This window comes from Salvia splendens, chromosome 11 (assembly GCF_004379255.2).
Source record: "Salvia splendens isolate huo1 chromosome 11, SspV2, whole genome shotgun sequence".
Classification (NCBI taxonomy): Eukaryota; Viridiplantae; Streptophyta; class Magnoliopsida; order Lamiales; family Lamiaceae; genus Salvia; species Salvia splendens.
Genome location: NC_056042.1, coordinates 27989652 through 28013964, shown reverse-complemented (window position 1 = coordinate 28013964; position 24313 = coordinate 27989652). Strand labels below are relative to the sequence as shown.

The following is a 24313-nucleotide window of genomic DNA, read 5'->3' as shown; positions in this document are numbered from 1 at the left end:
CTTGAACACTGACAGCCTCGCCGGCGTCGTCTCCCCCTCCGCAGCCGGCGCCCGCTTGGTGGATGATGATCTCGATCTCCTGCTCCGTCGGTGAGGGTTTCTAGGGTTTTAATTGGGGAAGGGCTGCGTTTCTCGGATCGGATGAAGCGAGGAGGAGGTTACTTTTCTTGTTGGCGCGGCGGCGGGTCTTCTCCGGCGGGGGGAGAGCGGGAGAGGTGGGGGATCTTGGCGACGACGTGCCATTTGTCTTCCTTTTCAAAATAATTTTAATTTTGAAATAATTAAAAATTATCACTCAACTTAATTTGGTAAATGCGTTGACTGTTAAAATTTGACGGATCCGTCAGTTTTGGACTGATTGTGATCCGAGTTAAAATGTTTGGGATGCAAAAATTCAAAATATAATGTATTGGACCAAAATCGTAAAACGACCATATGTTCAGGACTAATTTTAGCCTTTACTCATACTTATTTGGATGAAACACTTTATGCTTTTTTATTTATTATGCACAAGTTTGAGGTCTACATTATCCTCCATCCTTTGTTTAGGAGGAAAAAGTCGGAAACCATAAATCCCAAAACTAGGTAATGTGTTTTGCGATTGGAGAAGAAGCCTAATTTTGTGTTTTTATGCTAGTTAAGGAGTAGTATAGATTACGATGTGCATATTTGTTTTTTTGTAATTAAGTATGTAAAACAAGAATAAAGAATAAAGAAAGATATCTAAAATAAAGCTAAGAAGTATGCACATTTATTAGAAAGAATGTTTGACAGCTGCATAACTGTGCAGTGCTTGCACGCGTATATATCCACAATTTTTGTTTTTATGAGGAGGACAAAAAGCGCTATATCTTTTAGTTGATTTATGGAAACTTTGAAATTAACTTCTAGCATTAAAAGTAATTAAATTACTAAGACGACGAAATGGCCGTTCTAACTTTGTCGGTCAACTTCAATATTGTATGAATTTAATGAAATAATAAGCAGTAAAGAGAGTTCAAGGATGACAAAAAAAAAGAGTTCAAGGATGACAAATGCAGTTACCATATCAATATTTAAAGTTTCAAGGTCAGCATTCAGCATTTGCTGTCTATGATTTTATCCCTTCCTCGAAACTAATTCAAACAATCAAGGACAAAAAATGCACATGATTAGGTAATCCCCTTTCTCTTGTGGATAGAGTAGTGAGCTCAGGAAAATATCAAGAACCACTACACCATTTGTGTGTGTATAAATGAATATAAGAAAATCCAAAATGTATGCTTCCGTTTTACTGTTTGTGTTTTATTACCGTTTCTCTGTGCTGTGTTTTTAAGTGTTACCGACGCCTTTTCCTCATCACCTACCTCTGAAAACTCCACTAGTCATTTGTTTAATGTATTTATCAATATCAATACATATTTAATGTGTATATCCACCGTGATCAATTGATCATATTTTCATATTCCTTTCCTGAAACCGCCACAGACAACAATTAGCAATTCATTACTACCATTTTTAATTCATTTCAGCAGCGTTTACCTATGCCGCTTCTGCAACCAAAACACTTTCTTTGTTGTTATCTGGGTAAGTGTGGAACACCCACCACTCACATTTTGTGTGTTTTTCTCAATTCCCATTTGTAAGATTCACCCAGATTTGCAATCTACTAATTTTCAAGGGTTTATGGATGAAAAAGATTTCATTTTTCCATTATCACTTGAAGTTTCTTGAAATGGCATTGTGGGTGGTTATAGAGCTATCTTGGGTAGAGATCTGTTGTTAAAGACTTGGTCTTTCTTTTGTAGTTTGAAAAAAAATTATACTGCGGAAAAGGGGCTCTCAAGATCTGGGCTTTCAGAGGTTTCTTTATTGTATCCAGTTCTTATAAAGGTAAGAGCTAAGCTTTTTCAGATATCATATAATGTCTCTTTTTTTTCTTACAATAAGCTTTGGATTCTTAGTTAAGATTCATGTAATAAAGTAATTCCAGGTAAAAAGAGTTTTGCTTTTGTTAGACTGGCATAAAATTAGTGGTCTTCTTCAAAATTGTGTTTTGTTGATCTACTTTTCTTTTCTTGTAATAATTGGCTGATCATATTGCGAATCCTATACTTCTGTTTTGCTTTGACCTCACATGTAATGCTGTAATCTTTAGAGAAATATTAAACTATTAAACTAAACTGTTTTTTTTTTGAAACCTGATTTTGTGAATCTGACCAAGGTTTAGTGGTGCTTTGTTGTAGCTTCTGTTATGATCATTATTGTGCATTATTAATCTTTCCTCTAGAAGCAACTGCCCAAGAACCTTTACAAGTAACAGTAGAAGTTGAGAAAAAAGGTTATGGGAGTCAGAAATGAGGAGCTTGATAATTGATTTAAGAGCTCTCTTTCTCGTTTGTTGTTCGTACCCTTCGTTCCTGCTTGCATGAGATTTAGTAATTTTTCTAGATAATTGAAATTACTTCCACTATGTGTCTTACATGCTGGCTCGTTGAGTTGCAGCAAGTCTTGCTATTGCCATTGCTATAGATGAGTTTTAGCTTCAATTAGGCTGTGAAAAAGGTTGAAGGGAAGATTGTGATTTTAATGTAAAACTGTGGTGAAGTATGACATTATTGTTAATTACCTATTTTGCCTTCTCCTTGTAGTGGTTCTTTGACATTGTCAAGGATGGCTTCTGACCTTAATGCTGAGCTCTCAAAGAACGTAGGGGGTTTGGGCATCAAGGTCTGGGAATTTATCGGAATAATTGTAGGGCTATTGATCGTGGTTATCCTCTTTGTGTTGACATACTATCTTACCTCGCAAAAGAAGTTGAGAAGGGCTCAGGAAAGGCTTCCTCTTAGCCAAATACCTACTGTTTCAAAAGAAATTAAAGAAGTACGGGTGGAGCAGGTGTCGACTGAGGAATTTGCTCCACGTGATGGAATTCTTCTCACCATTCACGATAAGTCAAGTGATAAAGAATCAGACAGGGTCTTGGTTCATCTTGGGATGCCAAAGGCCAAAAATGCAGATACCAGCAGCCAATCAGGCTCGTTCCGTCATATTGATAAAGATATTTGCGGATCACAATCAGGCGAGGAAGGGAGTTCGGGAACTTTTGCGTCGTACAAACCATCCTCGTCGCATCCAATAACTGCTCCTTCTCCTTTAAGTGGTCTGCCCGAGTTTTCGCATTTGGGTTGGGGTCATTGGTTTACTTTAAGAGACCTTGAGCTCGCCACAAATAGATTTTCGAAGGAGAATATTCTTGGAGAGGGTGGATACGGAGTTGTTTATCGAGGACAGCTTATTAACGGTACTCAGGTGGCTGTTAAAAAGCTCCTCAACAACCTGTAAGTTCTAAATCCCATTTCACATTCTAGTGCAATCTTGGAGTTAGTTGCAAAAGAACTTAGAACCTTTTGTCCGTTTTATGTTTTAATAAATTTGTTTTGTTCCACTCAGTGGTCAAGCAGAAAAGGAATTTGGAGTGGAGGTTGAAGCTATTGGCCATGTGAGGCACAAAAATTTGGTTCGACTGCTGGGATACTGTATCGAAGGAACTCATAGGTACTGTTTGTCATCAATTTCTAAAGCTGCAAATTGCCCTTTGACATAATATAATAATTTTGTGTTATAAAGGGAAATAAGATTTGTTCAACTCGAACTTGTTTGTTGATGATGCATACACTTTTTAAATTTTAGAAGTGTAGATGTAAAACTGTAGCAGTTGCTTCCAAACTAACGTGACAGGTCCATTATGAGCTCTAAAGCATTTAGGACTGGCTTATATATAATCATTCTAAACTGCTCTCACATTGTCATTTCAGGATGCTAGTCTATGAGTATGTTAACAATGCCAATTTAGAACAGTGGCTTCATGGAGCTATGCGCCATCATGGATATCTTACATGGGAGGCCCGGATGAAGATCCTCCTTGGCACTGCTAAAGCGTAAGTTGGTTAATCTGCGTTTTCATCTCGCCCGTTACCCCTCCATCAAAATCTATGATTGTAATTTCTCTTTTTTACTGAAAAATAATGTCGTTTTATTGTGCTTCTGGCAGTCTTGCCTACTTGCACGAGGCAATTGAACCAAAAGTTGTTCATCGGGATATAAAATCCAGCAACATTCTGATTGATGAAGAGTTCAATGCTAAGGTCTCAGATTTTGGCCTGGCCAAACTGCTTGGTGCAGGAAAAAGTCACATCACAACTCGAGTGATGGGTACCTTTGGGTAAGTTTCCGTATTCCAATGCTCACCAACTTTAGAAAGGTTGTCTTTACAGTATTTTAAATAGGTTGGTTTTCTAATATTTTCCAGGTATGTGGCCCCTGAATATGCAAATACTGGCCTTCTAAATGAGAAGAGTGATGTTTATAGTTTTGGGGTTTTACTACTGGAAGCAATTACTGGAAGAGATCCGGTTGACTATGGGCGACCTGCTCCAGAGGTAAACAGAGCCGCACCCAAAATATCAACCAAATAGGAATGCATATTTCGTAGATTTACTGCCAAATATCATATGGAGCTTATGCAGCCAAAGTGTTACTATAAATTTTATTTTCTAATTAGATATGCTTAAGCCTTATTAGGAAGTAGTACTATGATAAAAATATTTGTTATTTGTCTTCTTTATATTATTTTGAAACTGACAGAATCATGGGGTGCATTCCTCTATATGGTCATTATCAGCTTAATCTCTCTGTTAGATGAAAATCAATCAGAACTTATTTTGAAAATGACACAATCATGGGGTGCACTTATAATTCTGAGTTAGAACTGTATTCAACTGAAATTCTTGAGTCATCACAGGTTAATCTAGTTGACTGGCTAAAAGTGATGGTTGGAAGTAGGCGTTCTGAGGAAGTAGTAGATCCAAACATTGACACAAGACCATCTACTCGAGCCCTCAAAAGGGCACTTTTGACTGCTTTGAGATGTGTCGATCCAGATTCTGACAAGAGACCTCGGATGAGTCAAGTTGTCCGGATGCTTGAATCAGAAGAATATCCCATACCTAGAGAGGTTAGCGTCTGACTTATGCCAACTAAATATGGAGTATGGTTGGTGTATATTGCTTAGCTCATTTTATGAGACCAAGGTTGCCCATGGCAGATAGTTTCTCAGGGGTAGATATGTTGTTTTCTTCTTTGGTGATAATCTTTGGATATTTTAAAATTCATTAGATAACCACTGCTTAGACGATTGTCTCTTCCTTATAATCATGATACATGGTTGTGTTTTTTGTTGTGCTTAAATTTTCCAGGATCGAAGGCACAGAACGCAAGCAAGTAGCGCTCATATGGATTCGCAGCGTGATAATTATGATACTGATAAAAGTGACAGTAAAGAGCCAAAGTCAGAGAGCAAGCAATATTGATGAACTACTTCTGAAGAGGAAATCCCGGGAAATACGAACATCTACCTAGCAACTAATGATTTGCTCGGCACCCAGCTAGGAGCAAAAGGAAGTAGATTGGTGCAACTGCTGGGATTCTTGCTCTTCCTTCAAATTTTTCCATTTTTTGTTCTTGTATATTTTTTCGTTTGTTTACCGTTGATTATTGCCTGATGTTCCTAGCATGATTCATTCTTATACAAAATTTTATAGATAGATGGTTGCTTTTATGATTGAAGTGGAGAAACCTGATTCAGACAGGCTTTATATGTTCGATGTAGTGCCTCATTTGTACGTTTATGTATATCTTTTTGGGTACCATGGAAATTTCAACATCCAAGATTATAAATGAGTCGGTACCTCATAAATAGATAATCTCTCTCCCAAATCGCCAAATTTCAATTGACAAGCACACCCAGCAATGTAAAATACAAGCATCAGATTCAGTCTTTTGTACAGTTTTAAAAAACTGATCAATCAATCTAAAACCTCGTGCATGACAAATACTTTGCCCAGCAACAATGCTTGTTGCCATTAGGATGCATCGTCGTCATTCAAGATGGCTGCTGCAGCCTCTGTTTAACACGCTCAGACAGTTTCCCGTGTTGTTTCTCATATTCCTCCTTCAATTCCTCCAATCGCTTGGACACCTAATTGAGATGCAATTGTGTACATTAGTAGAGTTATATAGTAATAATAATATACTAGGCAACAGACATATGGGGTACAAGTGGTGTCCGTTTTCTTGTAGCCTCTTTCAATCCACGGGATTATTCTGTTTCACCTATCTGATGTTTCAGTTGTTGGCCTTATATAAACTGACAAACACAGATTTTGCATGTTTTTAAGGACTAGATTTGACTTGTTTTAAATTTCAATCATGCAAATTATGTTCTTAAATTGCATATGTTATACATTTGGTATTTTTGACATGTTTGTTGATAAATGATAGAAAAAGGTGAAAAAAGGCCAAAGTGCAGCAGTCTCTGTTCGATCCCATTCTTCCAGCGATTTTGAAGTCCAGCCAGTGGTTACTACATGTCATTCTCTTCTTCTTCGAAAGAGCTTCGCGTGGATATCTTGCATGTCTCAATCGGAGTTCTGTGGAGAAAGTTATGACAATTCTACGATCGTTGCGCAGTGTAGACAAAGCTGGCGGGAATTTAGGCGGAAATTCACGGAAGGAAAGAAATTATTATATTGTGAAGCCAAATCTCTCCTATTTCTTATAGGGCACGAAATTTATCAAAAATAAACCTTTTCCAGCCTATAAATACCTCTGAACCTAATTCATAATCTTCATCTCAGAGCCTCCAATCCTTCTCCCTCTCTACACTTCTTCCATTCCATATTCCACCATTAAATTCTTTCATCTTCCATTGGAGCGGATTTCTGCAGATCCATGCAAGAGAAGACTGAAGATTCAACCTTAGGTTTTATCAGTTTCTTTCATGTCTCGTACTTTATTTGTAGTTTTTACTTGTCTATGAGTTAAACATCAATTGTGGAATTTTTGGCGAAGATATTCGATTGTTTTTCCTTGTAAGCTCTTGTAGTTATTTGATTTATCCTTGCGCTTTCTATATTCAATTGATTAGCTACATCTTGAATACATGTTAGAGTTGATTAGAGTACTTGGGAGACGAAATAGTTGACTTGGAAAATGGATAATTCACACCTTAATTCAATAGAACTCGGGAGAGTTGAGGTTTTGAGTGAGGTCTTTGATCTTATATGCTTTTAGGAGTTAGGGGTTTAAGGGTTAGAAGGGGACTTCAATCCTATCACCTAATCTACAGGTTTCTCACCTCGGGAGGGGGATTAATCTATAATTGTGATCGACTTAATAGCTCTGGAGACCGTAATTCAAGGAAGTCGATTGTGTTTTGGATCCTAAAATTCTACATTCCTATGCCTGCTTTGTATCATTATTTATATGCTTTCTTTTTATTAGTTTATTTATTTTTCAGTCTAGTTTAATAAAATCAATCCAAAAAATATCTGTGTCTTTAAATAGTATATGACGCTTAGTATATGGTAGCCAATTGCAATCTTATTCCCTGTGTTCGATATCCCGGTACTGACCTTTAGCTATACTAGATCTACCCTGTATGCTTGCAGGTATTTTTAGTGCTAATAAATAGTGCATCATAAACCCAAGTATGCCAGTCGCAATATTGAAGGTTCACATAAATGCATACATGCACAACTCAACATGTCTTTTTCACTCTAACCGACCAGCAGGCAATAGTCAAGTAATGTTGGGGTGGGTAAGAGCTAACCCGTATAGAGTAAGCCATTGGTAATAAAATATCTGGATTCATAGCATCTTCAGGAAAATTCCGTAGTGCATGGATAAGTTTTTCGAAAGGCAACTTCACCTGTTAAAATACATAAATCGTCATCAAAATCCAAAAGAAAGATTGTGAGGATTCAGAAAGGATAACCCTACCAGATCATCATGGCAGAATTTTAGTAGTGCTAAACCAACTTTGAAGACAATCTTGACACCCTAGGGAAAAAATGACAAATTACAATCAGCATATTTTAGGGATAGCGTATGATAGCTGATTTGCAATATACTATAAAAATAAGTGATAACTAACCTCGAAAAGAAAGACGTCCCAAATCCTAAGAGCCAAGTGGAATGGAAATGAGTAAGAAAAAACGGTTATGAACCATTGGCTAGCATACATGCTAGGGTTTATCATTTCTTGAGTAAAATGCTCTCCCAACTTCGGTAAGTGCTCTCTCACTAACTGATCTAGCTGGAAAAGATATTGCTGCACAAGCGGCAAACCAACCTGCACAAATGCATGAATTTCATCAATACATCAAAATTATTGTGATCATTTAAATAAAAAACAGATTAAAGAATGTGAACTCATATTCCCCCCCCCCCCCCAGAAAAGGTAGGACATTATGTATTTCCTTCCCTCCATAATTTCCCGACTTCCCATACAACTTTTAATTCAATCATGAGTAATAGTATATTTTTAGCTTTGGAATTTCTGAGTTAACTACTTATGCATTGCATTGCATTGCACAACACATTAATTCAAGAAATAATAATAGATATTGCCATGAAAGGCATGCATGGCATGAGTTTCAGAAACTTAATAAATAAAATAAAGGAAAATGCAAATGTAACTGAAAATGAAGCCCCAATCAATACAATGCAAGCATGAAGTGAGATATTTGAGGTGTAATCAAACAGATTCAGCTAGAGTGGCAAAAACTGGCTATGTCTTTAAAATAAAAAAAAATCTTAAGAAGTTTGGTTTTAGTTCAGTGCCCTGCCAGAAATATCTTCCATTATATTACGCATGTGAGCCTGTGAGATTGAGAATGTGCAAATACAGTTCTTCATGTGAGTGTTTGGACTGATTTTCTCAATTAAATTTCATTTAAGATTTTGCTATTTATTTATGTCACATAAAAATTCTATGATACTCCTCCGTCCCATTTATGAGCCATATCCATTTTTAATAATACACATAATGGGGCACCACATAATAACCCAATAACCTTCTCTTCTAAATAACATTCTCTTCAAGAACCTACCACTATTATTTATTCTCGAATGGCATGAACATATAAAATGTTGTAAAAAATTGGAAATTCTTTATTCATTTTGCCTAATGATGCTCTAAAAGGTCTTTTGCCAAAACACGCCCAAAAGCCATTTTCATTCCCAGGTTATGAAATAGGTTGCTGAAAATGAAATGATGAAAGTGCTTGATTAAACTTTACCAAATACATTCCTTCCATTGGAGCATGCACTGCTCCTTTTAGAAGGGCTACCAGCAACCAAAATGCATCTTCTTCACTCATATAAAGAAGCAAGAGACCTGCGACAAATCCCATGCCCTGCATTAAACATAATTTTGATATGGTGAGAAACAAAAACTGGTAGATATGTTGATACCTGATAAGCTGAAAATACTACCAACCTGTACATATCCAACATCTCTGTCATATACAGAGTAAGCCTTTAAAACATTATAAAGAGATCTTTGACCTGGACCATGCCTCTGCTGGAAGAAAACATGTGAAGGAAATGTACGAGAAATATCTCGGATGATATCTAGTTCAGAAGCAGACGTCTCATATATGACTAGTTGCTGCAGAGAAAATAAACAAATCAGTATGTTTAGATAGTTAATATAAAGACCTGCTTCAATAACATTCATCAGTTCAGAACAAAGAGGCATGAAAAAAATTGTAATCCAACAGAACCAAGTTCATTATAATTAATAAACAGAAATGGAAAAATAGTATAGTTGTAGGCTATCCAACATTCAAGCATCATAAAGAAAATGACAATTCTAAAACGTTCACGTGAAGTAAATCAAACGCCGATGAGGAGTTCAAAATGCACAAACGTTGAGAATTTAAGATTAAGAAGCACAAGATGTCGCCCAGCACAGATTAATTGGGTGATCCAGCCACCATTTATATAAAGGAGCTACTATGTAACTATAGTCAACCAGATATCCTTCTCTATACAAGTTGATAGAGTACGGATATATCATGCCATGAAGCAAATTGATTGTTCAAAAACAAAAGTGTTTGCGGGATGGAAAGCTTATTATTCAGGAAGGGACAAAAATACCTCAGACAGTTATATCAGGTATACCTGCACCTTTCTAGCAAATTAGCAATTATGTGAAAGTAAATTAATTTCTTATACGCTAACTAATGGCACTGGTTCAAGGGAACACTCATATAAATAAAACAGCTAACAAGATAACCCTGAATATTTACATCCACTTCCCCACTCCAATCACCCCACGCTATTTCGACTGTTGATTTGGTCACACCCTATGATGGTAAACTCGGATGCAGATCACTGACAACACCTACTTGTGTTACATTTGACATCATACAACAAATTCAAGGATATCACAAAACATCTTTAGGGTTTTTAACTTTGTATTCTCTTAAAAATTCCATGTATAATTGGCATAAAAGGTCACAAAGTTTAACCTCATAAACACCTGGATTCATGAGCAAGAGGTCACGACTTCCAGATATCAGTTGCCAGACAAGTCCTCTTAGACAATCAGGAATTCCTTTCCTTATTCTCCTTTTGACAACATGGGGTTTCCTTCGAACATAATGCTTCCAATCACTTCCTCCAACCCCTATCATCTTTCTCCATTTTTTAATTCTTTTTTCCTCCCTGGAAATGAATGTTAATGTGATAGCATTATGATGTTTGAACAGCATCAACAAAACATATATAACAAGCAAACACATCAATATAGTTCTCAGCATGGTGCTCTTTGAAATATAACAGACTCCTTTGGAAAATCACTGTCAAGTCCACCCTCATGGATCTGTTTGTTATCTCTTTGGCAAGTTAAAAATATTTATGAAGATTTCTGGTTCACAAGTATAAGGAGGATTTGTACCTTCAATATTGGGTCGTTTCTTTCTTCCCAATTCAAAATAATACTTTACTTAGTGCAGTAGTATGTTTCCCAATTATCAGTTTAGAACAAAGTATCAATACTCCAAACATTCAAAGAGTTCAAACCATAGACCTTTATGCCTCAGTTTAATCTGGACTGAGAAACTGCTCTAGGAGAGTTTTCTTTTTTTTTAAGGGTAAATCCATCATTCTAACAAGAACTTTATTGTATTTTTCAAACTCCACCTTTATGAATATCAATTTAATGCCTCATCTTTATGACTTGTTTCAAAGCAAATTCAGACAACCTAAAATGATATGGAGTGCCTGGATCCTATTGAAAATGACATTGTTTTAGATTTGGTTTTAATTTTTTGAGATAAAACGATGTTGTTCGAATGGAAAGGGCGTCATTTATGAATGTTGGTCAATGCGAGATTCTCCAGGTAGTATTTGGTATTCCACATCAATTTTTAGGACTTTGATTAAATGTCTGATTTGAAACAAGTCACGAAGGTGAGGTACTAAATTTATATTTTCAGAGGCCGGAATATTAAAAAATGTATTGGAGTTTTCGTTAGAATATTGAATTCAACCCTTTTACAATGAACGGGTTTTGCTCAGATTTGACCTAAGGTTTATGTGTTGCCCAGAAATTATCTTCATCATAAGCTAACTCAACTCAGTCCTTTCTTCATACTAGGTTCCAGAGATGTATGAGTGTCAAATCTAAGGGCTTGAAACTAGAGTGTAGAATATGATTCTGTTACAATAGGTCCAGCAGATAACCGTGAACGGACAATCTAGATCATCAGAAAAAACCAGAATGCAGAATAAATAAAGTGGCATTTGGGGTATGAAAGATATAATCACCAGAAAAGCTACAGCTACATTTAATTCCACACTATACATACCTCTCATACTCTGCAGCTGATCTGCTCTTTGCTAATCCATCAGGTGAGTTAGTTTCCTGCTTTACAAATCCAAATCTGTCAACTTTAGGCAGTGAGGCAGGTGGGGGCTCTTGTTCATCCACTCTTTTCTTTTCCATCCAAAAAATCCCCAAAAGCTATAACAAGAATATAGCTAGAATTTCAGCACTAGTGGAGCTTCCATTTCAATATCAATTATCAAACACAACCACAAATTCTGAAATAGCTGATGACCAAAATCGATGCATATAATTGTATGCTCAAGAAGATAAAATCAATGCCAACAATCTCGTTGAACATATATATGACAAACTCAGGATAATAAAATTGGAAATATATTACGAAATAAATATAAGTGAAATGATGGTTATCAAACAGGGTTAAATAGCATAGCAACTACAACGAAATAGCTTCCCCGGGTGACAAAATTATGAGAAAGTAAGATCAAAGGATCAGTATGCATATTAGATTTTACTCACAAATTAATGCATATATTTTCGTTCCTAATTATCGATATTACCCCAAATATTTGTGGAAAATGCAGAGAGATTGATTGAGAGGGTTGCGATGGAGGTAGAAGAAGAGAATTCCAGTGATTGTCGCAGCGCTTGGTTGGGCGTGGTTGGGGGATGCCACGGTGCGCGTCGCCGGCAGATTGATGGCAGCGCTGTTGGTAGGAAACTCTTTCTTTAGTTTTTATCTGTAATTAAAATAAAAATAATTTTATTTATCCTACTACTAATTTATTATTCAGATCCATAATATCTTTCTATATATGATCTATCTCAATTAATACAGGATATGCTTATTAAAATGTGTATACTCCTTTCCATCAGTCACTAATCGACTCCATTTGACCCGTGCTCCAATTTTAAGAAATGTGTAAATGTCCGTCAAAAAAGTTAAAGGAATATGTTTCCTACTTTTATATACTATATATGTTCACTAAAATTAGACTAATAAATTGACGACACGAGTTTTAATGAGAACTTGATAAATAAGAGTGAAAATGATTTTTTTCATGACTTTCGGACAAGTCATATGTGGGTAAAGTATGAATGAAAAAAGGAAAAAACATGGATAGAATAATGTTAATAATATGAAAGAAATTTTCCATATTTGGATGTGACTATTTTTTGTTAACATCCTGAAATAGAAAAATGAGTTTTTTTGTGGATTGAGTGAATATAGTTTTATACTGAAGATATAAAATTATATTCCCTCCGTCTTATGCTACTCGCACTTTTCATTTTGACGGCACAAATTAAACATGAGTAAGTAGTATAATTAAATTAAAATTTTAAGTGTAATAAAATAACACTTAATAGAAGAACACCGAACACTTAATTAACTCTAATGTCTTAATTAAATACCATACTGTTTACTTAAAATATAAATAATGTAGATAGTTTGGGACAGTCCGAAAATAAAATGTGCAAGTAGCATGAGACGAAGAGAGTATAAATATGAGGTTCATTATAAAAATAGTACTAGTAAAAAGTAAATTATATCATTATTCACTATGAAAATGACATTGGAATGACTAATGGCATAATAAGGTAGTAAAATATGATTATGAAAAAAATAAGAGATAAGAAAATGATATTTATTGAATTAAGTAAAGAGATAGTAAAATAAGAAAAATAATAAAGAGTAAATATTTTATTATAACTAAAAGAGAAAATCAATCAGTATGGGTTATTTAATTTATACTAGTACTTTTTTTCATTCTTGTTATTGTTACTTTAGTTTAATTAGTCTTTAATTAATAATAATCAATTAGAGAACTAATTGAATAAAAATTGCTGCAAAAGATTATTTAAGAAAATAAAAAGAAAATGTTAAAATGAAAAATAAAAAATATAAGAAAAAAAGTCAAAAGCTAGATTTTCATAAGTACTCTCATTTATGAAATATACAAATTATATTATCGGTATGATTCTTTGTATAATACTATATTATTTATATGTATTAGTACATCTATTCGATTATAAAATTAAGTTTAATAAAATCTCTATCAATATTTCTTTTTCGTCCGCCCTTATAGACATTATATCAAAAATCCTTTTTTTAAATAAAAATATAAGCATAACATAAAAACATTATATCAAAAATTAATTTCCTGAATATCTGTGACGCCCCGGAATTTCGATTCCTTTTATTTTGGATAAGCCGAATTTATTAGTCTAATTAATCCTCGCATGGAGGGCGTGAGAACGTAGAAATTTTCCGTTGTAATTTCCATCAGGGAATAAAACAAGTTTTGTGAAGGAAACAAAGTGCAAGAAATGTTTTCAAGAATAAAGAGTAAGAGTTATGTTTATTAGAAGAGCAAGTTGGAAATACAATTTCATGAATAATAGAAATGCTAATAATACATGAAAAAGACAATACAAGTTTACAAGTTTTCATATGTGAAAGACTTCACATGTCTACACTACATCTTTCACCCTACTAACTCTAGTGGATAAATCAAATGGTTGTCCAAATTGGTATACAGACTAAAAGGCTTCAAGATTTGATTCTCTTTCTCTTCCACATTCCCTCCTTCTCGAAATTCAGCTTGCAAGACTCCAAGGGAGCACAACCTACAAGGAAAAGTCCACTTACCCAATTAGTGAAAGAACATTGAAGTGGTCTAGTCCTCTCGCTCGAACTCTAATGTCGAATGACTAGACTCAGGAGTAAGCAAGTGTGCACATATGAAAATTAGTGCAAAGTTCCGTCCAGACACAACGCTCCTTAAATCCACTGGATCACTGGGTCCAGGAACTCAAGAGAACTACAGTGTTTTTGTCATTGGACACACTCGACTCCCCTTCAAAAATAAATCCCTCAACCCGAATACTATGAATTAGTATAGGGAAGTGGGGTCGATCCCACAGAGATGGATTCGTAAAGTAGTGCTAAAAGACTATGGAAACAAACGGCTGCTGCCACGCAAAGGGGATTTTAACTATCACTAGATCTAGGCAAGAAATGTAAACGCTAGACCTAGGACACAGAAAACTTACTGGAATCAGACATCAAATCCGAAAAACACAATTACTCCCTAGACTAAGTAAACAATTGTCTAATCTAGCTAAACAGAAATCAGCTAACAGCGGGGACCATGTTTCCAGAAATAGCAAGTACGGTAAAAGCTGCAGACAACAACCCCATACAATTTCCTAACCAACTCAGACGCGTAAATGCAGAAAACAGAGCATACTCCTGGATTCGAACAGAATATAGAAATTTGGACGCCGGAAACTTGCTACGAATCGGAAATACACCAGATCTACGTAAACTAGGCGAAATGAAATGAAAACACGTAAGCTCGGCATAAAATCAAACACTCCTGCTCAGAATCACGTCGGACGCTTAATCCACTCCGGATCCAAGCAATCCAAACTCAACAATCAACAAAATCAACTCCATAACTCTGATTCTAACATATCTGCTCCGATCACTGCCAAATTCAAACAATCACGAACAATTCCACAACAATAACCAGACAAACCCCGATTCATTCACAAACCAGCTCCATTCTCCCAGATTCAACCATTAACCTGCAATAATCCAGAAATCAACCAACTCCAACAATCCAACTCCAGAATTTAAGTAAACACAATCAAACAACAGTAACCATCACGATCGACGTAAACGGAAACGGAACTTGCATAAAAGTAAGAAATATCCAGAAACAAAGAGATCCGAGCTTCGAACAGCGAAGCTCGGTGAATTCAGCAGAAACGAAAGCGGAAAATAAATTGTTTCTTCGGCCTAAGAAGGACGGTGTTACAACCAAATCGAAAATGTATGAAAGCTAGAGGTTAACCCCCTAGTGTGCCCTGAATTTCCCACCGAAAGAACCCAAGAGTGTGAAGAGAATGGACTGAGCTACAGGCTGTTAGCAAGGTCTCCACCGAGAAGATCCCTCCAGCTTGCATGCTTCTTCCTTTTATAGATGCGGACATAGCCTTCTAGAGTCTTCGTAGAAATCCCTATTCTACCCTTCAACTCCGAGGCTTCCTCCGTCAAGCAATTTCCTTCATAATGTCCACTTTTTCGCCAGTTTCCTAGGACCATGCAAGCGTCCTCTTCTTTTTCTGGATCTAGCGAAAACCTTCACACACCTGGCTTAAAACATGCGTTAGACCCAGTAATTTCACGAAATAAAACCCCTAGATCGATGCATGAAATTAGCCTTATCAAACATGTACCATGGAAGGGCAATAGGCAAAAGCAGTCATGAAGTCCACTTACCCAATTAGTGAAAGAACATGTACCATAGAAGGGCAATAGGCAAAAGCAAGTCATGAAGGTAATGGAAAAACATTCCAAGAGAGCATCAAGTCTCTGCAAAAGCTAGATCACCATATCACTCTCTTCCCAAAGATCAAATAAGAACAAGAAGCATGGGAGAATGAGCTCCCAATGGGGCGAAATCGGACCCCCCTCCAACTGGGGCAAACAAGGACATGAGATCAGCCCATGAAACTCCCAAGAAGTTTCACCAAAATGGTATACAAGGCATGAACATCAAGCTCGAAAGCGAGCCAACTTTGCAGCCCCAAAATAGCGGCACAACCCCCAAAATTCAGGCACAAGATGCCAATTATTTGAGCTATATAAGAGGCCGCAGCCTTCGCCCCTCCCCACTCTTCGAACACCAAGATTCACAACATCATAGGGAGAAAGCAGCAAGGAGTGGGGAGTGAGGAGAGGCGCCGGCAGCAAGAGAAACCGCAAGGATTTTCAGCCGAGAGGTAATTCCCTCAACACCCTCGTTGCATCATATAGAACAACAATCCCATAGCCAAGAACATAGAAACATGGCCTTAGGAATTCATAAAGCTAACAAGTAGAGAACAAGCGAGAGACGATGCTAGAGCGAAGCACGTAGGGAATATTTCTAAATCAGTATGACGAAATGAGAACCATAAGTATCAAGAACTAGTATAGCAAATCAATAGCAAGCTCATTCCAGCGACGAACAAAACCCAAAGACCGAACCAAATCGTCGATCGAAATTTCGGAATGAACGGAGGTAAGGGAAGAAGAAAACTTAGCTTAGACGGCGGGCGGCCGACATCGAACAATCCACGCGGCGGAGCGGCAGCCGACAAGGCGGCTGGCTGCTGAAGCCGACGCCAAGCGACACTGCGAGCGGCTGCCTTGCTCGTCGAACGGCCGAACCGACGGAGGGGAGAGAGAGAAGAGGGTTTTTTCTTTTATGTTTTAGAATGAACTTAGATTCCGTGTTAATGAAACGCATGACGATTATGCGTCTTTAAGGGAGACGCATGAGGGTCATGCGTCTCTCTATTTTTTTCATTTTTTTAACGACGCATGAGGGTCATGCGTCACAAATAAAGACGCATCTCCCTCATGCGTCGGTAATTTTTTTTTTTAATTTTACGGGCGACGCATGACGCTTATGCGTCTTAGGTGGAGACGCATAATGCTTATGCGTCTCTAATTCGAAATAAATCAGCCAAGGCAAAGGCAGAATAGGCAGAAGACGCGAGAGAAAGAGAGGTTGATAAAACTCAGCGATTTCCTTGGCGATTCCCCTTCATATTTCGGTAAGGTTCCTTCAATCTTTCAACATTCCTCCCTTATTTGTTGTTAATTTGCATATTATTAGGGTTTTTGATAAATTCATTTTAAACTTACTAAATTAGGGTTTATTGAAAAAAATTGTCGTTAATTGTTGTTGGTTTGTTTATATATTTTTCAGAAATTATGTCAGTATTAGTGTGTTTATATTGGGGTGGTAGAATAGTTCAACTTCCTCAAGTGGGCATTGGTTATGATCCACCTCGTGCGAGAGCCTCCATCATATTGAATTCGTGCGTTTCATTCTCTGAATTAGTTGCAATGATATGTGCTAAGATAATAATAGATTCAAATCAACACTCCATCGAAATATCATGGAGGCATTGTTTCTTGGGTACCAGTATGAGTTATGTATGTACTGGGGTTGACATTGATTCGAGCGTTTAATTCGAATTAGAGACGAATAAGCCTCATGCGTCTCTCTCTAAGACGCATGAGCATCATGCGTCGTCTATTAAAATTTTAAAAAAATAAAAGACGCATGAGGGAGATGCATCTCTACCTAAGACGCATGACCCTCATGCGTCGTTAAAAAAATGAAAAAAAGAGAGACGCATGACCCTCATGCGTCTTTATGAAAGACGCATAATCGTCATGCGTCTCATTAAAAGGAGACGCATGAGGGTCATGCGTCTCTCCCAAACCCGGAATAAAAAAAAGTTCAGTACAAACACGGAATCTAAGTTCTATTCTAGAACAAAAAAGAAAAAAACCCAGATGAGGACGACCGAGGAGGGAGCAACCGCCGATGGAACTCCGGATTTCCCGTCAGAGGAGGCGCGTTTTCACCAGTGAAGAGGGGGGTGCGAAGGGTGAGACCGTGTAGTTCTCGTTTTGGAAGAAGTCCCTTTCTGAAATTGAATTTTTTTTGAAGTGTGGAGGAAGAAGGAGGGGGTTGACCGATAGATGAGGGAGTGAAAATTGGGGGCTGCTCTTTTAATTAATAAAGTGGGTTCCGTAATGGATTAAGCAAGATTGGGCCTTAACAATTAAATAGACAATTTGGGCTGCCCACTCTGGATTAATTGAATTCTGGGCCTCTAAAATAAATGGAGAAGTTGGGGCCAAATTAAATGGTAGCTGGGCCATTTTATTCAATTGTAGAGTTTGGACCGAGAAGTATATTTGTGGAACTTGGAAGCAAATATGTGGGGAAGAAATTTATTTGAGAAATTGTGTTTGGAACTTAATTAAATTAATTCTCGAGTAAGTCTTATTTACCGGAGATGGAAAATATTAGCAGAGACGCGAAGGGCCGACCGGCGTCGCCCCGCGACGCCATGGGCGGCCTTAAGAAAAATCCTATAAAAGCTGAGACTAAGACGTATGTGCTATCCTATAGGGTGCATGCATTCTTTTTCAGAAAAATAGTTCAAGTACTAATTAGCGTGTTACGCTATTTATTTCAAAAGGAGAGTTTATTCAAGGGCAAGTGAGGCCAAATGAGGATTTTTAATAGGAGATAAGCATACCAGGTGGGCTTTCTTTTAATATCCAGCACTATAGTGTGGATATAAAGCAAATGTTTTGAAGTTATGAAATACCTTTTTTTCTAAAAAATGGATATGTGATCATTTTAAAAGTTGTTGTCATGCCATAAAATGTTTGTTTTCGAGACCTGTCTGTTAGAGATATTTGTTTGTTGGTTTTGGCTAAGCCAAAACGTTTCGATTGTGGTGCACAAGAGTCGTGAGCCATCCTAGAGAGGTTGGCCGGCGAGGGTACTGTTGAAGGTGGCCACCTTCACGGTAAACTAGATTATCAGACATGACAGGATACACAAGAACTTAGACTGATCAGTCGGACTTTTAAGATCACAAAAGAATTTAGTATGCTTTTTAAGAAAAAGCCCCGTGTGATACTATGGATGGATGACAACTTATATATATATGTTTTGTTTTTGGCACGTGTCCACTGAGTACTCCTGTACTCAGCCCTGCATGTATTTATAAATGTGCAGGTTGAACATCAAGATGGAGGAGAATTGATCGGAGTCGATGCTATTAAATAAACATGTGGATTTCTCGACGATTCGTGTCTTCATACACGAAGTCGTTTAAAAGGGGCCTATGTCCGCTGTATTTTGTTAAGTGAGAATTTCAAAGTCTCACCTTCGAACCTTGATTTAGTTGATATGGTGAAATATTCTATTTTGAGATCTTGTAATCAAATACTTGGCTTCTAATTTGTGGTATCAATTGATTGGCCTTTCGGAAAGTCCCTTGAGTTCTTTCCTCTTTTCGTTAATTCCGCTTATTAGTCACGGATTTCCTGCTTTTGCTATCATTTGCAAAGTGCGGTTGTGACAATATCATTTCAAGAAAACACATGGAGTAGTCCGTAGTGTGTTAAACCTAACGAACTTACTAATATCAACCAATGAGATTGTGCCATTTGACACAATCTCATTGGACGAAGATCAGGCGGTTGGTGGTTGGGGTGAAGGAGGCCACGGTCTTGGTGAGAGAGAGACCGTTCCATTCAATTTTTCTTTTTCTTTTTGAATTCAAAATGAGGTGGCGGCCGGCCAACCCAACCGATAAACTTAGTCTAAAGTGAACGTGTATGGATAAAACAATCTATTCTTTAGATATTAGTAGTATATTTCTCATTTTTTATGTGTTCCGTTGTAATTACTCTCTAATAATATTCAGTGGCATCTCATTTATAATTGTAAGTGATTTCTCATATTAGTGATGTTGTCAATTAAAAACCGATGGTTTTCGTTCAAACTGCATGTCCCAATTTGACAGGTGGAACCAAAACCGGCCGTGAAAGCTCCAAATCAGTTTCGGTTCCGATTCCAATGCAAAATCAGTCATTTTGCCAGTTTACTTAATTTTATATTTTATTGTATTTAATTTAAGAATATAAACATAAAATATGAAAATAAAAAATATAGTGCAACAAAGTATAAGGGAAAGAAATAATATTTTCACTAAATTACCAACGGGATTTTTACAACATATAAAATTTAAATATCAAACAAACTCCCAAATAACTATAGTATATGAATTTAGAATTAAAAGTTTACAAGTAAGATTTTAACTATAAACGACTAAAATAAAATTACTCGTGGTCTTGATAAGAAATGATGATGGGCACAAATAAGGAAAAACTTTCGGGTTTTAGTTCTAAACTTCAAAGTTGGACTTAAAAAATTAAATTTGAGTCACGTATTTATTAGTCCGTGTATTTTTCTTGCCTTGGCTTATCTCTCAAATCGTCGTCATCATTTTTGGACATGATAAATTATTCATTTGGACTATGTCAGTATGTCACAATCATCCAATTCGGATTCTTGAATAAAATTTTAGTTTTAGTTAGCGTGTAGCCGTGTACAAACTACAAATAGATAAGTGACATTTCCATATCCGTTTTGATTTCGCTAACCGGTTTGATAAGAATGGCGTGATAGAAAAGATAATATAAAACAAGATAAGAAATACAGGCTTTGTATCAAAATATACTTTGTATCAAAATATGCAAAGATAAGATTCTTTTAGTGTTGTTTGATAGAAAAAAAATTATATAAATTTGTACTATTAAATAACAGTGACTTAACTTGACAAATTGATGAGTTACATCAACATAGTTAAAGTTATAATTCTGGCAAGATTGAAATGAGCCCTTGTCTTATGCAGAACTTTGAGTTAAGCTTATACTATATGCTATCAAATAATTAGAAATGTTCACATATAATTCTCCATCTTAGCATTACTATCTTATTAAACATGTCCTTTTTAAAGTAGTTAGAGCATCCACAATAAGAATAGCCCAGCCATAGCCTAGCCACAAACTCCTCCTGCCACATCATCAGCACTAAAAATCCTCCTGTCTCATCATCAAAACAAGCAAATAGCCCAGCAATAGCCTAGCCACATCACTCAAAATTATATAAAACAAATAATTAACAATCACAAAAAATACGGAATTAAATTTACGACACAGATACTAGAAAATTCAATTATATTATTAAAATTAAAAAGTACGTTAATTAAAAAAAATTACATTAATTAAAAAAAACCCGCCTCCGTCTCACTTCTCGTCGCCTCCGTCGCGAATGAAACAAGCGGGGCAAATCGTGTATATATAGTGTTTACAAAATTAAATAATAAAAAAAATCCGCTTGGCGATGCGCTCGGCGATCCGGACCCTGCAATGGCGTCGAGCGGATCGCCGAGCGCATCTCCGAGCGCCCGTATATCGCCTAGCGCTAGGCGATTTTTTTTTCGGAAAACCGCTAGGCGGTTGCAATGATTCGCCGAGCGCACCGCCTAGCGCCGGGGCTCGGCTAGGCGGTACGCTAGGCGCCATTGTGGATAGGGGTGGGTCGATACGAGATATCGTATCGAAAACGTTGTATCGTATATCGTATCGAAAATATCGATATGGATAATATCGATATCGTATCGAAAGTTTCGATATATCGAACTTTCGATATGGATAATATCAATATCGTTATCGATATCGATAATATCGATATCGTATCGAATACCTGTATATCGAAAATTATAATTTCAAATATGTTTCGATATATTCGAATATTCGATATAAAACGATATATCGAAAATATCGATATATATCGTATATTCGATATAAAACGATATATCGTGATATAAGGAAATTCATATCGTTATCGTATCGAAAACTTACGATACGATATCGTTTCGTATCGAAAATTCGATAATTTTTCGATATTTTTCAATACGATACGAGCGATATATCATTTTTTTGATATTTTTCCCCAGCCCTAATTGTGGATGCTTAAGTCAGGGCAGGTTGGGTCCCAAACCGTAAAGTTGATGATTTTATTAACCAAATCTGAAGTTTGAAAAAATGCAAGATTTTGCCTGATATTGATGATATTTTATCTAATTTTTTTTAAATAATTTTAGCAATTTTAAGTCGTGACTATCTGACTATCTCCTGCGAGGCTGTGACCTAAAATTGTGGTGTAGCCAACTAGCATTTGTTAGCTTTTTCGGCTAGTTAGTCTTGGATATAGAGTAATCAATGATATCATAATTAATTAGTCGATTGAGCAACGAGATTCACGCAGCATTAATAAACTTTTGACTCACGTAGCTTGATGCAGGCATAGTGTGGGTTAGTTATCAATTGCAAAGTAAATTAATACCATATATATATATATATATATATATATATATATATAGGGGAGTGATCAAGATATAACTAATCTTAAGTATATAACTAGAGAACAAATCTCAGCCACACATCTTAATGGAACAAATATTATTTATTTTAATAATCTAAAATAGGCCAAGGGTATTTTTGGAAAATACATTATGAAATTCAAAATCAGGTTTCATTTCCTTCCAGATTTCCTTCCAGATTTTCAAATCTCCTTCCAAATCTCCCTCGTAATCTTAGGTCTCGAAATTCCCCAATAGCTCGAAACCACAGCGCCACCTTTCTCGGCCTTCTCCTCCGGCGACTCGTTGTTCTTCACCGATGAAGGCGGCGACGATGTAGGCTCTGCCGCCGAGCTCATCATCCGCCTCCACCATATCAACGCCGCACTCATTCATTGATATTGAATGAGAGATGAGAGTTGTTCAAGTGTTTGTTGGAAGATTGTAAAAGAAAGGTGGAGTTGTGGACTGTCGACATTATGATAGAGAGATTATAATACAACAATGGATTATTTGCGCATTTAATTCCTATCAAACGCCAATTTAGTGCGGTCACAATAGGTTGCTTTTGTGATGGTGTATAATAGTAGTTTAGTAATCGTATAATACCCACAATTAGTGTTAAGTAATTATTACTATTTCGGTTAATTGTGTCTGCTACTGTAGCTAGTACATTATGGAGTACAATATTAGGAGTGATTGAAGAATTATTTGCTCAATCAAATTCCAACTGTTGTGGTATAGTAGTTAGTTAGTATTCACCTAATAAAACTATTCATAACTGATCAGAGAATTCAGAATGAAAAATCAATTAATATTACAGCAGCAAAGGAGCTGCAACATATACACAATCTCATGCATATATGTAATGTAACTACTTGCAGTAGCAAGACTAAAAAAGATACACTGATAACTACTTCACTCTTGTTTACAAAACACATCACTCTTATTCTGATTTTACTTCACTCTTGTTTACAAAACACATCACTCTTATTGTGATTTTACTTCACTCTTGTTTACAAAGCACATCACTTTTATTCTAATTTTACTTCACTCTTGTTTACAAAACACATCACTCTTATTCTGATTTTACTTCACTCTTGTTAACAAAACACATCACTCTTAGCATGATTTTACTTCACTCTTGTTTACAAAATACATCACTATTAGCATGATTTTACTTCACTCTTGTTAACAAAACAAATCACTATTAGCATGATTTTAAATGAATTTAGTGTATGTGTTGGGTTGGATTGATCTCGTTTTTAAATCTGGGCGGATCTGACGAGAGAATTGCGAGCGGAGAAGGTTAGGAATCAAACTAGTGGCGTAGTAATAAATGATTTAACAGAAACCTGGCAATCAACAAATTTAATTGGGGATTTAGCATTTATATATACCGAATAATGAATACCAATATGGTTGTAATCGAATGAATTATGAAATAGTAATGCGTAAATGCAAAATTGATTCTCTGCGTTTACAATTTGATTGTTATTTTTCTATAACCTCCACGAAACCCAATCCCTCACACAATCACAAGTATAAACTACCTCCTAGAGCTTGTATCCGCCGTTTGTATCCTGCGTGAAACCCCCAGCATACTCCGCCCTATCCACCTCCTCCGGCTTATCATCTTCATCGTTCACAAACACGTCGAGCTTAATTAGCTTCCGATTATCCGTCACTATATTCTCCAGCACCGGCACCTCATCAGCTTTCCCCACTGTCGGTTTCACCACCAAAACCCTAGTCGTCTTCCTCAGCTTGAGCGGGAACAGATCCTGGATGTTCACCGCCGCCGCCCTCTGCGGCGGCTTCGACCTCACTCATGGA

The 24313-nt window shown here is 36.6% G+C and overlaps 2 protein-coding genes across 3 annotated transcripts; one reads left to right on the top strand and one right to left on the bottom strand.

Annotated features, from left to right (window-relative positions):
* The first annotated feature begins 1291 nt into the window (after positions 1-1291).
* On the top strand, positions 1292-5687 carry LOC121755626 (probable receptor-like protein kinase At5g18500). Its single transcript, XM_042150944.1, has 9 exons — positions 1292-1566; positions 1788-1872; positions 2631-3320; positions 3433-3537; positions 3798-3920; positions 4034-4204; positions 4292-4421; positions 4784-4996; positions 5238-5687. The coding sequence occupies exons 3-9, from the start codon at positions 2653-2655 to the stop codon at positions 5349-5351; spliced, it is 1524 nt and encodes a 507-aa protein (XP_042006878.1). The 5' UTR covers positions 1292-1566; positions 1788-1872; positions 2631-2652; the 3' UTR covers positions 5352-5687.
* A 24-nt stretch (positions 5688-5711) lies between these two features.
* On the bottom strand, positions 5712-12441 carry LOC121755627 (EVI5-like protein). 2 transcript variants are annotated; one of them, XM_042150945.1, is made up of 9 exons: positions 12238-12441; positions 11700-11854; positions 10359-10554; positions 9298-9493; positions 9123-9220; positions 7976-8173; positions 7822-7881; positions 7652-7750; positions 5712-6019 (listed from the first exon to the last, which is right to left on the bottom strand). In XM_042150945.1, exons 2-9 carry the CDS (start codon positions 11834-11836, stop codon positions 5924-5926), a joined length of 1080 nt encoding a protein of 359 aa, XP_042006879.1. In that variant the 5' UTR covers positions 11837-11854; positions 12238-12441; the 3' UTR covers positions 5712-5923. The 2 variants fall into 2 exon arrangements, with proteins under 2 accessions (XP_042006879.1, XP_042006880.1); XM_042150946.1 differs by having other exon boundaries at positions 9123-9239; positions 9323-9493; positions 12238-12436.
* Positions 12442-24313: the final 11872 nt, after the last annotated feature.

Excerpts from the sequence above, each read along its gene's own strand:
- LOC121755626 (XM_042150944.1), top strand. The coding sequence starts at position 2,653 with ATGGCTTCTGACCTTAATGCTGAGCTCTCAAAGAACGTAGGGGGTTTG. Across the intron at positions 3,321-3,432 it reads AAAAAGCTCCTCAACAACCT|TGGTCAAGCAGAAAAGGAAT; the intron begins GTAAGTTCTAAA and ends TGTTCCACTCAG. Across the intron at positions 4,997-5,237 it reads AATATCCCATACCTAGAGAG|GATCGAAGGCACAGAACGCA; the intron begins GTTAGCGTCTGA and ends TAAATTTTCCAG.
- LOC121755627 (XM_042150945.1), bottom strand. The coding sequence starts at position 11,836 with ATGGAAAAGAAAAGAGTGGATGAACAAGAGCCCCCACCTGCCTCACTG. Across the intron at positions 9,221-9,297 it reads TAGTATTTTCAGCTTATCAG|GTCTCTTGCTTCTTTATATG; the intron begins GTATCAACATAT and ends GATTTGTCGCAG. Across the intron at positions 7,882-7,975 it reads GGGACGTCTTTCTTTTCGAG|GGTGTCAAGATTGTCTTCAA; the intron begins GTTAGTTATCAC and ends TTTTTTCCCTAG.